General features: G+C 37.7%; 1 protein-coding gene across 1 annotated transcript in view; it reads left to right on the forward strand.

Annotated features, from left to right (window-relative positions):
• The window catches only part of LOC113829778 (PR domain zinc finger protein 15), a 14,711-nt gene extending 1,399 nt beyond the window's left edge, over nt 1–13,312 (forward strand). The window contains exons 2-17 of the mRNA XM_070118836.1: nt 567–640; nt 1,453–1,647; nt 2,316–2,432; nt 3,214–3,961; nt 4,128–4,264; nt 5,772–5,901; nt 6,173–6,267; nt 7,074–7,226; nt 8,190–8,325; nt 8,688–8,791; nt 9,547–9,693; nt 9,841–9,994; nt 10,225–10,367; nt 10,555–10,702; nt 11,163–11,371; nt 11,651–13,312. Of these exons, the coding sequence (XP_069974937.1) occupies nt 567–640; nt 1,453–1,647; nt 2,316–2,432; nt 3,214–3,961; nt 4,128–4,264; nt 5,772–5,901; nt 6,173–6,267; nt 7,074–7,226; nt 8,190–8,325; nt 8,688–8,791; nt 9,547–9,693; nt 9,841–9,994; nt 10,225–10,367; nt 10,555–10,702; nt 11,163–11,371; nt 11,651–12,703 (3,743 nt within the window). The 3' untranslated portion in view covers nt 12,704–13,312. The remainder of the gene's footprint in view (nt 1–566; nt 641–1,452; nt 1,648–2,315; nt 2,433–3,213; nt 3,962–4,127; nt 4,265–5,771; nt 5,902–6,172; nt 6,268–7,073; nt 7,227–8,189; nt 8,326–8,687; nt 8,792–9,546; nt 9,694–9,840; nt 9,995–10,224; nt 10,368–10,554; nt 10,703–11,162; nt 11,372–11,650) is intronic.
• The last annotated feature ends 899 nt before the right edge of the window (nt 13,313–14,211 follow it).

A 14,211-nucleotide genomic window follows, 5' to 3' on the forward strand; every position in this document is an offset into this window, starting at 1 on the left:
TTCCAAACGGTTACAAATGAGGATCCTTGAGCGCACTTACTGTTTGCAAATAATCTTCTGCCTGCACTTTGTAAAGTTACTGCCAGCGTATTGCCAGCTGAAGTCAGGTAACCAAAACATATAGTGTTCAGAGAATTGCTAAATGTATGATTTTATTCAGTCTGCATAATTTTAACAGTCTATTTTTTATATCTAATGGGTGATTCTTTACAGTATGGACACACTTGCCAGCGACTAAGTCCCCGACTCCAAGTCAAAAAGTTTATTTATCAATCTAAGTTGTGATCTTTTTCCTTTATTTGTGGCATTACCATTCATGTCTGCAAATTATTTCTTATTACCCATGACTGCAACTTTTTGTCCTCTGAAAGAATATCATATTCAGTTTGCCCTAACTTAGTGCATCCATACTGTAAAGATTAACCATTTAATGTTTTATTGGTTCTTTATGGCCAGGAGCTACATTTGTTTTTCTGTCTCCATATGGTCCTGTTTTACATGACTAGAAATTTTCATTGAAAGAGATCCAAAGAGGAGATCCAAAGTTAAAACTTAATTTTTCACAGATATGACATGCGACCTTTGTGGAGATGACCACCTGTCTCGCGATTGCTCCATACTGACACGTTTGGATTTAACGGTTTGTTTATCTGTCTTTGTGTTTGCTGTTTTTTATGGAACTTTTTCTCTCTGTATCTCTATTTATTATGATTAGTGATACATATCAAATAGATATGTATATCTCTTATCTAACTACCATTAAGTCAGTTCCAAATATGCATGGCAACTGTTGTAGTAGTAATCCCAGAAAATATTGATTAAACTGTTATTAATGTCTAGGAGCAGTTATTTTGATAATGAGGCTATCCCAAATAGTGATAGCATTGTAGATGATGATACAGCAGATATAGTATAGTGTAGTAGAGTATAGTAGGATAGTGACAGTAAAGTTAGATAATGATTGAAAATGATGATATAGAGAGGGTATAGGGAAAAAAGATATAATAGAAAATGATGTGTAGAAAGTGTTGTTAGGATGATAATGTTGAAAGTGATGAATATTGGTCTTGGTGGAAAATAACAAGTAATGTTGTGATGATTGTGTTCATAAACACATAATCTCAAAATTAATTTAATGATGGTTGTGTTTATAATGAGGACTATGTTGATGATATGTTGTACAACACTGAACAGCAAAGATGAAAAAGCAATCATTTTATCTTGAGGTGGTTAAATAATGCCATGGTTTCTGAGGCATTTTTAATCATTAAACACACCTACATTAAATTCTCTTGTTAGTGTTAAGAGCAGTCAGCTTATTCACTTTTATTTTCCTTTTTTGAAAAGGAAAATGGTGTGTGTTTGTATTGCAAATCATACTCCTAAAGATTTTTTCCAAATCGTGGATAATTGTAGTTTATGTATATCAATATTTTTTTCATATTCGTACAGGTCCAAAGTATAGAGCATGAAGAGCCCCACTTAGCCTTCAAGTCATTACCATCATGGGTGCGTGTCGAAGGTGGGAGATCGCAGGGCTTTCGGCTCGTGGTGGTGGGCCAGGCAGTACCAAAGTATACCCGCTTGGGCCCTCTCATCGCTCCACACACACCGACACTCAGTCACTACTCTTCTTTTCCCCTCAAGGTTTGGTATTATGTTGGGATCATGTTTGGCTTGATGAAATATGAATACTATATTTTGGATGTTTGTTTTTTTGTATACTAGCAGTATTGTATACTGGTGATTTTTTTTCAAGTGTTTGTGTGTATATATGTATATATATACATGTTTATGTATGTCTATGTCTATGTTTATGTTTATGTTTATGTATATGTATATGTATATGTATATGTATATGTATATGTGTATGTGTATGTGTATGTGTATGTGTATGTGTATGTATATGTATATGTATATGTATATGTATATGTATATATATATATATATATATATATATATATATATATATATATAAATATATATATATATATATATATATATATATATATATATATATATATATATATATATATATATGTATGTATATATGTATGTGTATGTGTATGTATATGTATATGTATATGTATATGTTTATGTTTATGTATATGTATATGTATATGTGTATATATATATATATATATATATATATATATATATATATATATATATATATATATATATATATATATATACATATATATATATCACATATATATCAAGGGAATCTTGCATGATTCATGCCAGAATTCCTGATTCACTTCTTCCTAGCTAATCTTTGTGCATATGATATGGAATATTAATCCAATTTACAGATCTATCATGCGGGTGGAGGTTGCACATACCTGGACCTCACAAGGAAGCACCTTTGCAACTGGCTTAGCCTCATTCCCGCTGGCTCTCCCACCAACAGAAACCTTCTTGCATGCCAGGTAGGCTTATGGAGGTGGAGTCAGATACCTCTGGAATTAATGCTTACCATTTCTTTTGTGTGTGTGTGTGTGTGTGTGCTTTTTATTTCCCTTTCTTTGTCTTTTGTCTTTATTACCTCCATCAAGGAGGTTATGTGTTTGGTAGTTTTGGTTAGTTTGGTGGTTAGTTGGTTAGCAGGATAACTCAAAACATTATTAACAGATTATAATGAATTTGTTATCAGAGGTGTGTCTTATCCTAGCTTGGATGCCATTAAATGTTGATGGTGATCTGGATCATGATTTGGATCCTGCGTAGGATAGCTCAAAAAGTTGTGAACAGATTTTTATGAATTTTTACCAGTGATGTCTTAGCCCAGCTTAGATGCCATTCGATTTTGGTGGTGATTTGGATCATGATCTTGATCCAGGAATTTTTAATGTAATTTTTCAAGTGTGAATGTTTTTATTGCATCAGTGACCCTATTGTCTTGGCTGAGGTATACAGTCTCTGAGTGCTTTTAGTCTTTTTCCTGTTTTAATCTTTTCAGCTACCTATGCTCTTTCTCGTTTCATCTTCATCACTATTTTCACCACCATCATCATCTTTGTCATCATACTTATTATTATTACCCACATTATCATTATTACTGTCACCACTATCATCATCATCATTGTCACTGCCATCACTATTATTACCTTTATCACCAGCATGAACATCATCATCATTGTCATTATATGCATAACCACTGTTTTAGTAAAATTTCTTGGCATTCTCATTCAAAACCTTGAAAACTTGCAGATTGATGACCTCCTGTACTACATCGCTGCAGAGGACATTTCTGAAGGCTCGGAGCTAAGGGTATGGTACACAACCTTCTATCAAGAGAAGATGAAGGAGGAGCTGAAGTCTCTTGGCTATAACCGAAGCTTAGTTGGCTCAGCTGTTGTGGTGCGCAAGCCAGCAGGAAGCCATCACATGCCACACCTCACTGCAGCACTGCAGGTTTCCCCATCGCTATCAAAGATTGTTGTCGGAAAAGGACAAGTGACTTTTACCCATAATGCTGGGGGTAGAGAATATGAAACAGGGTTGCAGAACAAGCCAGTTTTGTTGTCGGGGGATTTTGTGGTTGCTGCGCCTTCATATAATGTGCCATGGGTTAGGGACGGTCAGATGTCAAAGCCCAAGACGGGTTTACAGGGAGAGAGCAATTCGCTTACAGACCAGAGAAGAGGTAGACTAGACGCAAATGGTCCTAAGCCCATCCTAGGTACAGCAGACGTTGTCATGAAGCCAAGTATCGAACTTGTAAATGAAAAGAACGACACTCATTTGAAGGAACGTATTGTGACATTCTCCATTACTGCAGCTTCTCCAATTCCACGCATTAAATCGCGACCCAAAGAAGGGAATTTGCAGGCACCAGCTCAGGGAATGCCTCGGGAGGTGGATTCCAAGCCTCCAGCAAACATGAATAACAGTTCAATACTGCCTGGGGCTGTGACAGGAAAGAAGATGGCAAACAGGCATAAAGAACTCAAATCAGGTAAGGTTATTTTAATTTTCCTGTTTTCTTTTCTCTTTTACCTTTTTTTTCTCTCCCCTGTAATGTTATTCATGTTACCTCCTAAGACCATTATTCATACCGCTTATAGACATGAGAAATACTTTTCATTGACAAAAGAATTATGCACTCTCATCCCACCTTGCAGATGTTCCTTTAGCAAACTCCCACATCGTGAAACAGCTCCCTCCTCGTGCCTTGGGAGCCCGTGACCCACAACCCTGGGCCTGTGCTTACTGTGGGGAGAACTACTCGAAAATCATACCCTTTGCAAAGCATCTGAAAGTGAGCAATTTTCAACAATATTTCTTTTATTTATTCATTGTCATTTTTCTCCTTGTGTAGAAGGGATAGTCCTTCACTGTTTATGCATCCATTTGCTTTTTTCTTTCATTCTTCAAACTCTATATTTTAAAAATTATTATCTCCCATTTTACTTTTTTTCCCTCTTCTGTTGTTAATGCTATTCATATTTTTTCTTTTTTATTTATGAAGAGATTTTTACTGGCCTTTTTCTATTTAATCTTCAGTTTTAGCTATTTTCTTTCCAGCATATACCAGCGTAGAAATATAATCAAAACTTTATCCATAACCTTTATATAATTTGTGTTTCACTATGACAGAGTGTACTTGAAATCTATTAGGATATTTTTGAAATGATAAATAGCTATTGTAAATACTGAAGTAATATGTAAATTCTAGCAACAACTATATATATCTACAGTTCATGAACAATTAAGCTAGCTGGAAAGACTGATGGACAGTTCCATTGATATTATCAGAGGTTATACAAGGGTGATATTATTGTAAGGAAACAAGTATTGTGGACTAACCCGTTAGATGAATGATCTTATTTATACATAAATCGGGTTGGTGGTAGGAAGGGCATCCAGTTTTTTTGAAATGATAAGTGCCTCACTAATCTTGATGAGCATTAACCCTGCCCACTGTGTGTATGTGTGTTTGTGTTTTTGAGTTTTTATTTTTTGTCCACACACAGGGCTCCACAAGGGCTCAGACACCAAGGAGTCAATTAGTAGGCCCTGTGTAACCTAACCCCATTTCTCCATTCCTTGAGTTTTGGAGAAAACAGCATCTAATGGTATTAATGTCAATACTAATATTATTATTATGGATCAAATAAAGTGGGCATTTAGAAAGGGGATCTTGTATTTTTTCCATGGTTGAAGGAGGGTGGAATGTACCATCCATAAGCCATGACTGGAAGAGTTCAGGGTCTAGGGAGAACACTAGTTCCATGCTCAGGATCCTCTTCCTGCCTGCTGTGACAGGTGATGTGGTGTGTAATACAGAAAATTGAATAGCTAATACAAAACTATTTAGAAATGATACAAATAACACAATGAGTTATAGTCTAACAAGAGAGATGATATGAAGTCTGTGGAAAGAAAGCACTATTTCTATCTCTATTTGATATAACATACCAAATCACAAATGTAGACCATGGCGAAGAAGCACATGATAGTGTTCATGTAAGCCGTGCCTACAGCCACACAGGGGAGAGTTGCCGCTCAAGTAATCCTAATGCCAGGATTTTAGGCCATTTGCTGGAAGCGAGGTGCCCAGATCAGACAGGTTAAGATTATATGAATATATTGTAGGTGTATTAAAGATAAATAATCTTTCTTCAAAATTTTCCGTTTTTTAGTTGTTGTAATAGAAATAAACTACTTTTAAATGCATGACTGAATTTCCACATGCTGTAAAATCTGTATTGTCCCATTTTCCAGAATAAATGTACTTTTGACTTTAATTATTTCTTTATTTATAGGCGCACCTCCTGTGGCTGGTCGGAAGATGCCACATTTGCCAGACTTGTGGTTGCTCATTCTCAAGTTCACAGTTATTGGAACGGCATTGCCAGACATCGCACAAAGATTACAATGGGAAAGCATTGTCAGGTAAGGATTGTTATTAGTCACTGAAATGTAGCAATGATGATTGCCATGTTTTTTTCTTTATGGCCTGAGAATTGCAATTAAGTTAGTTCATTTTTTAAAACAATTTTTGTATCTGTTTGAATAATTTGATATGATTTGTGATTACTTGTACACTTCCTTTTTAATTACAGAATTCTATCTAGACATTTTTATTCACTGTAAAGAATTATATAATCTAAAAAAAGGCAGTAAAATATTTTGTAACATTGTCCTAGAGGTTACTTGATTGCAGATGGCAGGACAGATGGTGAGGTTGCTGTGAAGTTTGAAGTCTTGAGTGATGAGGAAAGTGTGGTTGATGACCCTTGTGCTGTAGGTAATAAAGAGGTAAGGTCATTCAGGCTTGTTATTTGACAACCTGCTTATAAAGGATTCTTGATTTTTTTTCATGTCCTTCTTTCTTTATTTCTCTTTCCTTTTTCTTTTATTTTGTTTGTTTATTTGTTATTGTTTATTCATATTGGTTGTATATTTGTCTCCTCCTACTTTTAGAATGTTGTTTTCAGATCCTCTTCCTTTTTTTCTTTCTTTCTTTCTTTCTTCATTTTTTCTTTTTCCATTTTTTTATTGCTTTGATGCTAAGCTGTGGTCAAAGTGTTTTAGAATACTATATTTAGGAAATGGTGTCCTGATTTGCAGTTTGCCTTGAATTTAATCTTTTAGGAAAAGATTAAGTTTCTATTTCAAAGTTGTCACCAGCAATTAGCATATTGTACTTTATGGTGGAAAAAGAATGAAAACAGTGGTGCATAGAAACAGTTCATACTTAACCAATAGCTAACAAGTGTGCAGGCTACAAATTCCGGTCACAATTCCTAATATAAAGATTGTCAATAGTTTACAAATTACAGATTCCTGTCACACTTTCTAAGAAAGCAGTAGTTATTAGTCTTAGAGGCTACAATTCCTTTCCCAATTCCTAGTAAACCAATAACTATTATGCATATAGGCTACAGATTCCTTTCACACTTTCTAGTAGACCTAAAGCTATTAGTGATACATGTTACGCATTCCTTTCGCAACTCAAAGTGCCTTAATAGCTGTCAGTCCTTCACATCACAAATTGCTATGACAGTTCCGAGTAAATTGACTACTGTCATTCATACAGGTTACCCATTCCTGTCACCTTTCAGAAGGGCTTGAATGAAGTGACAGCTATTCCAACTGAACCTGTGGATAGACCCCATGACTGCCAGATATGCCGCAAACATTTCCACAAAGCTGAATATCTGCTGAGGCATCTAAGGAAGCACACTGGAGATTTCACCTGTCAGCACTGCTTAAAGGTTGGAAGAAAGCCAGACAAACAGACAGACTGAGAGACAGATAGACACAGACAGACAGAGAAAGAGAAGAGAGAGAGTTTCTTGATGGCCACATTAGATGACTATATTACTTGTTCACATATATACTGTACTGTACTGTTTATCGTTACTTTAATGTGGTCTTTCCTAACTCATAAATCAATTACCAGATTATATATATGTGTGCAGTATTTGATAATGACTGAAACATAAAGTAATTGCTCTCCTCATTAGCTTTCATGTGAGCTGTTTTCTATCTATAAAAAGATATTTGTATTTTTTGTACCACCATGATATGTATAGTACATTTAGTTTTAGAGGTTCTTCTTGCCAGAAACTCAGAAGTAAACAGCATCATGGTTCTGTAATTTGTGATATGTTTAAAGTCCTGCTCGTACTTTAAGTACAATATGTGAAGATTAAGTTGTCAAAATTGTTCTTCCTAATGAAATAAGATTATGTTTTTAAAAGAAAAGTAAAACCTAGGTATTTCATAGTAGAGGAATGTGCTAGTGAATAGCTCTCCTTGAGCATATAACAGGAGTATGGAGATATGCTTGTGTAATCACCTCTCTCAAGTAGCCAAGCTAGACAAAGTTTCAAATCATATATGTATATATATATTTTTTCTTTTCTTTTTGTTTGTTTGTTTGTTTGTTTGTCACATGTAATCCAAATGAAGAAGTCAATTTATATCCCAGGTCTTGATAAGTTTCACTTTATAACTGGAGTAATGCCTCCATATCTTTTTAAGCCAATAAGTGAAACAGTATTTGCTTTAGGGAGTTCAGAGTCTTATACCAAAATTTCTTTGCATGTACAGGAACCTTCCTATTTTTGTCTTTTATTGGATTATCAGACTTATTATAACTGTGCAGTTCTCATGATAAGTGATAAGAAAATTACCAATTTCCATGTGGTCCATGACACTGCTGTGTCTCTTAGGTATTCGCTCGGAAAGAGGGTCTTCAGAAACACAACTGCCCTGATGAAGCGAAAGAAAGAAGTTTTCAGTGTTCCTTATGCAACAAAGAATTCATAAACCCAGTCTTACTACAGCAGCATTACCTCAAACACAATGGTATGTTATTGTTGGTTTATGTGAATGGTCCTTCATGTGAAATTAAGGGGTAGGCTATTTTGAGATGGATTTTTTCTTGATGACATTTTTACTTTTTCAGAAGCTTTTGAGATATTAATGAATTGTGTTTACTCACCATACTTGTTTTGCTTAGTTGATTTCAAATGACAAAAATAAAACAAAACAAAAATCATGTTTTCTGGGAGAGACATGTTAGCAACTCCAAGCTATTGACACCTCATATATATGTATTTGATACACCAAGGAGATTTTGTAAAAGTATGAGTAGACTTACAACCTGGAAAAAAAAATTGTATTGCAGCAAACTTTACTTCACCTTCTATTTGCTTTTCCTATTTCAGGGAACAGGAAATGTGACCGATGCCGACGCACTTTTGCAAACAGTAGTGAGTTGGATTGCCACTTGAAATCATGTCCCTCTGTTGAAGTCACCACTGTCTTTCAGGTAAGAAACAGCCTTAATTCTTTCAGAAATTCTGTTACTGGTATTCAGAGTAAGGAATGGCAAGGGCTGAAACCCATTAGCAAAAGCATTTTAAGTAATAATCCACTAGGTTTTGTCCAAAAAGGAATTTGTGCAAGGTAGTGTTTAAGTCTACCAGGTATCCGTATTGATTGCCAATAGTACACAAGTTAAAGAGGCATAAGGATAAATAAGGATAAGTCTGATATGTGAAGCTGAGCCTCGCTCAATTAACGTGTGTCATCTAGTACTGACATGACAGAGTTTAGTTCAAACCCAGCAGTAACCTCCAGGCGACAGTTGCAACTTCTTACGCTTGGGTGGGGCGTGAGCCATAGACCTCTTGGATGAGAGGCCGATACGTTACCATTGTACTAGCCTGGAGGCTTAAAGATGCTGATGCATAGATTAGGAAGTGATTTTACACTGATAACCCAAGTCACTTTTACTTGTGAAGTTTACAATGAAATCATGGCAGAAGAATTTTGATAAAGGGAGCATAAGCATTTGTCATAGTGCAATACACTTATAATTCAGTGTGTCACAGTAACCCTGAGCCAGTTTTATAATAAATCACTAGACTAAAGATGAATCTGATAATGAGGGTAAAGATTATGATGATTTTTATGACAGGAAGAGTGATATAACTTTTTTATGAAAAAGTAGCTTGCTTTAGCTAAGTGATCACTCCACAAGTAATAATATTGATGTCTTTCTCTTCACAATATTGTTGGTAGTGTGGCGTGTGCGGGAAGGACTTTGTGAACCAGACCATCCTAGATCGTCACATGGCAGGTCACAACAGGCAATACCAGTGTGAAATTTGCAGCAAGCCTTACCGAAGCAGTACCAAGCTAGGGCAACATGTTCCGCTATGTCGACAGGTAAGTGATGTTGATTTGCATGTTGTGTGGATTTTTTAAAAGTCTGTATCTGTAAATAGAGAATTTATGAGGAATTATATTTTTTACTGTATTTACTGCATATGTAAATGACATACATTTACTCAGAACTTTTTTCCTCATTCCCAGAGTCAGCAATTAGCATCAACAGGCCAAGTTACATGTGAAGATTGTGGTGTTGAGTTCACTGATGCTACTGAGTTCCGATCGCATTACCACAATCACACGCATCCGTACCACTGTTCTTGCTGTGGCCACCGGTTCCGTTCCCGTGTCGGCTATGGTGAGTGCTTCAGGGATATAGTTTATGGTGATTGTGCATTTGATATTTGATATTCAGCAAAGTAATCATAGTTCTGCTTTTGTTGTATTTGTCCCCTTGTTTATACTCAATGGTGTTTTTACATCGTAAGGCGACGCAACCGTAGTGATATTTGTAATTCTTTTTTGGGGGGTTTATCTATTTTACATATTTAATGATTTCAAGGCCGTTCATCCTGTTATACTTTCCAGAGATTCATGTGTGCGAAGTTGAGCAACAGTGTGATCAGTGCAACATGGTTTTCCGATCAGTACAAGCCCTCAACAGACATGCAGCTGTTCATGGGCCTCCTCCTTATACTTGCTCCAGCTGCAGGAGGTCCTACTACAGAAAGGTAGAGCCATCAACAGCTACAGAATCAATTCAGACTTTTTTGGTTTCTAAATTACTGTATTATAGATAATGTTGATAATGACAGATTTTTAAGAATTACAGGAATGAAGGAAGAAAATGACATTATGATTGAAGTACAGATATTACTGATAGTAGTATAACTCAATACCTTCATTTCTCTGTGACAGGAGAGCTTAGACCGGCATGTCTGTAGTGTTGAAATGGACGTGAAGGAATCCACTAAGCTTAAAGACGGGCCAAACTTCACCTGTACCGTATGTGGTGCTGCTTTGGCAACTAAGCACAGTCTCAACACGCACTTAAGAACTGCCCATGGTATGATTGCTCTTCTATGTTTAAAGTTGCTTTGCGTTATTTTAACTCTGTCATGCATGTGGTTTCTAATTCTTTTTATACTTTGATCATTTGCTTTCATTATCTTTTCATCTCTTTAATTCTTCTTTGTTTATGATTGGTAGTTTTTCTGTTCTTTCTTGACATGTTATCTTAGTTCTCTGTATCAGCTCCCTTGTTCTCTTTTACTTCTAACAGTTGTTTAATTTGCTCACAATGTTCGTTTAGTCACATTTTCCAATTTTGTTCATGCCTTAAATTTTTCTTCTTTCCTGTGTCTTGCTATATAATTTTTTGCTTTATCATTTGAGCACAAGGTTTTCTTCCTTTCCTCTCCTCCTAATCCTTCCAATTCTATTCCTCTTCTTTTTCTTCTATGTGTCATCTTCAACATCCCTTTTTTTTAATGCATTTGAAGACACAAACATTCTCTTTCCAACAGGTGGACCCACAGCCAAAAGCCTGAGCTGTGAAGTCTGTGGAAAACAGTTTCTCCGAAAAGATTTACTGCGAGAACACCAATCAGTACACGCACCTCCTTCTTACCCTTGTCCCACATGCAAGAAGCTCTTCAAGGCACGGAAGTATCTTGAAGTGCACTCCCTGATGCACCAAGGGATAAAGCGATTCAGTTGTAAATATTGTAATAAGGTTAGTGAAATGGTCTTGTCTTTTGCGTGTGTGTGTGTGTGCGTGTGTGTTTGTGTGTTTGTGTGTGTGTATGTATGAGTGTGTGTGTGAGTGTGTGTGTGTGCATGTGTGTGTTTGTGCATGCATGTGCATGTATGTGTGTTCTCTCTCTATCTGTCTATCAATCTTATTTGTCAGTGTACGTGTCCGGTTATCTATCTATCTGCATCTTGTTTTGTTCTGTTGATAGATAGGCTGTTAAGCACATATTATAGATTGTTTTATCTATCCTCTCTTCAGAAATTCCACCAGAAGGTGAACCTCTCGCGGCACGAACGGAGCCACATGCCGAGAGGAGCTGTCAAGTGCCAGTACTGTGGCGCTCACTGCCTCTCGACCAGCGACCTGAAGGAGCACCTGCTGTCCCACACCCTGCCGCCCGACGTCTCCCCCGAGGACCAAGAGCACGTCGAAGAAGGGAGCTTCGCCGCGGGTAAAGCTCCTGTACACCCGAAAGAGCTCCAGACCCTGCAGGGAAGTCAGCCTGAGAGGGAGGACGCCGCGGGAGAGATCGGCGCGGAGCTCTTGTCCCACACTCCCTTGGGGCCAGACCTGAAGATCCTGTCGAGGACGAAGGACGGGCTGCAGACGGAGCAGAGGACGTTCTCGGGCCCGACGAGTGTCATCGACGCGGAGCAGACCCTTAGCACAGCGCCGAAGGTGGTGGAGTTGACGATGAAGGAGAGACTGGACCCTGGCATCGGCACGGACTTCAAGGCGAGCCACGTCCTGGACAGCGGGCTGAGGGCGGAGTTGGTCCATCAGGTCGTGCCGGTGATGGCCTCGGATCTGGCCATTCAGGGAGGCTCGGCGTCTGGGAGGCAATTGGACAAACACTCGGTCCTTGTGCCGCAGACGCTTTCAAGCCTTTCCCTGGCCTCCAGCGAACAGAGCTTCACCAGCAACTACATCCTCCCCAGCGAATCCACGAGCTCGTCCTCGGTCGTTGCGGCGCCGAACACCCTCTGCAACTCGGGTGTCTTTTCGGCGCCCGGTGCCTCGCTCAATTCCGACGTTTGCCGCCTTCCCCACAGCGTCCTCATCGAGCCAGCGCGCCTCGTGCCCGTCGCGGAGACGCCGCACGCCTACCACTTAAGTGCAAAGGAGGGTGGGCAGAGGAGCGAGGAGCGAGGGGGCAGCAACATCCACTTCGCATCAGGTCAGCTGGCCGACATGGAGACCGAAGCCAGCAAGCCAGACCCGCCGCAAGCTCTGCATTGCCACATGCTGAGCGGCGATGATGTGGTCCAGCGCGTGGTGCTAGTCACTGATCCTCCAGTGTCGGAGTGTTGAGGAAGCAGGTTACATTTCCTTGATTACTCGAGTTGTTTTTGCTGTCAAAAACTTTAATATATGCTACGAGTATATGTGGGATGTAGCGCTGGCGTGTGGACACACACACACGAGCAAGCTCACACACACGCACACACATATCATAGACCTTTCTTCTCGGTATGAACAAAGACAAGGTGTAAAAGAAGTAGCCCAATGGATTAGGTTTTACTAGTCCTTGAAATAATTCATTGTGTAAAGGTCACGTTTTTTCTATGCACGTTTTGTAAATTGATAATTTTCCAGTATGATTGTTGAATAAATGCCAATAATCAATCCGCAATTTAATATGCAAAACTATGTGTTTTGGACATGTTGTGCATGCTGTTATGTTACTGTTGGCGTGTTATATTTATTGGATTTTGTGAACTGAAATTTATAAAACTGATGCTACAAAACCGTTTGAAAGTTAGACAAACAATACAAAATCATTCCAGTATCAATTAGACTTAATTAAAACAGAAAAATGTTACGCGAACAGACAGTGAAAGACAGTTCACTTCGGGAAAGTGCCTGGAGTATTTTAAAGTGTGGCCAATGGTGTCTTGATGAATAAAATATCCGACTATTTTAGTTGTTTGTGAAACCCATCAAATCCTATGCTATAATTAAGATGCACTTAAGAGGTTGGTATTAATTAGCTGATTGCATCGCTGTTTTTCAAATAGTTGTTATAACGAGCCTGTTAGTTGTCGAACAATTGTCATCAGCATCCTGTCATTCATCATCATCCACTTGTTAAGCCCACTTTCTATTCGTTAAAAAAGATAAGTAAAAATAATATAGTCCATTTCTTGTTTTCACTGCACTTAAAGGGCATAGGGCCATTGCACTTTACAGGGTCGTGTAAATATAGGAAGAATGCTATTTTTTTGTACCCTTTATTACAAATTAATATTTTGTGTAATGTTTGAGGTGAATGTACTTGAAACTAAGGATTGCAATTGCTCTGCGTTTGAATTTACAACTGGGTAATTTTGGTTTGCAATTATTTTTTTATGTGTCAATTTCCCGTATATTGTGTGCCAACTTTCGTATGATTGTTGTATTTAGGTTAGGAAATAAAACCATGAGATTATGTGGAAATCGAAAAAAACGTTCACTGAGGGCACAGCAAAATCTATATTTTCATCAGTTGCCGGAAATGTGATGCGTTACAACACGCGCGCGCGCGCACACACACTATATATATATACATACACACACACACACACACACACACACACACACACACACACACACACACACACACACACACACACACACACACACACACACACACACACTTACATATATATATATATATATATATATATATATATATATATATATATATATATATATATATATTATGTATGTATGTATGTATATATATAAAATATATATAGGCCTATATACATATAGAAATGGAAGAGAAATGTATAGCTGAATATGGCAGTAATTCATAATTAATTCATAATTAAACATCC

Source organism: Penaeus vannamei, chromosome 43 (assembly GCF_042767895.1).
Source record: "Penaeus vannamei isolate JL-2024 chromosome 43, ASM4276789v1, whole genome shotgun sequence".
Classification (NCBI taxonomy): Eukaryota; Metazoa; Arthropoda; class Malacostraca; order Decapoda; family Penaeidae; genus Penaeus; species Penaeus vannamei.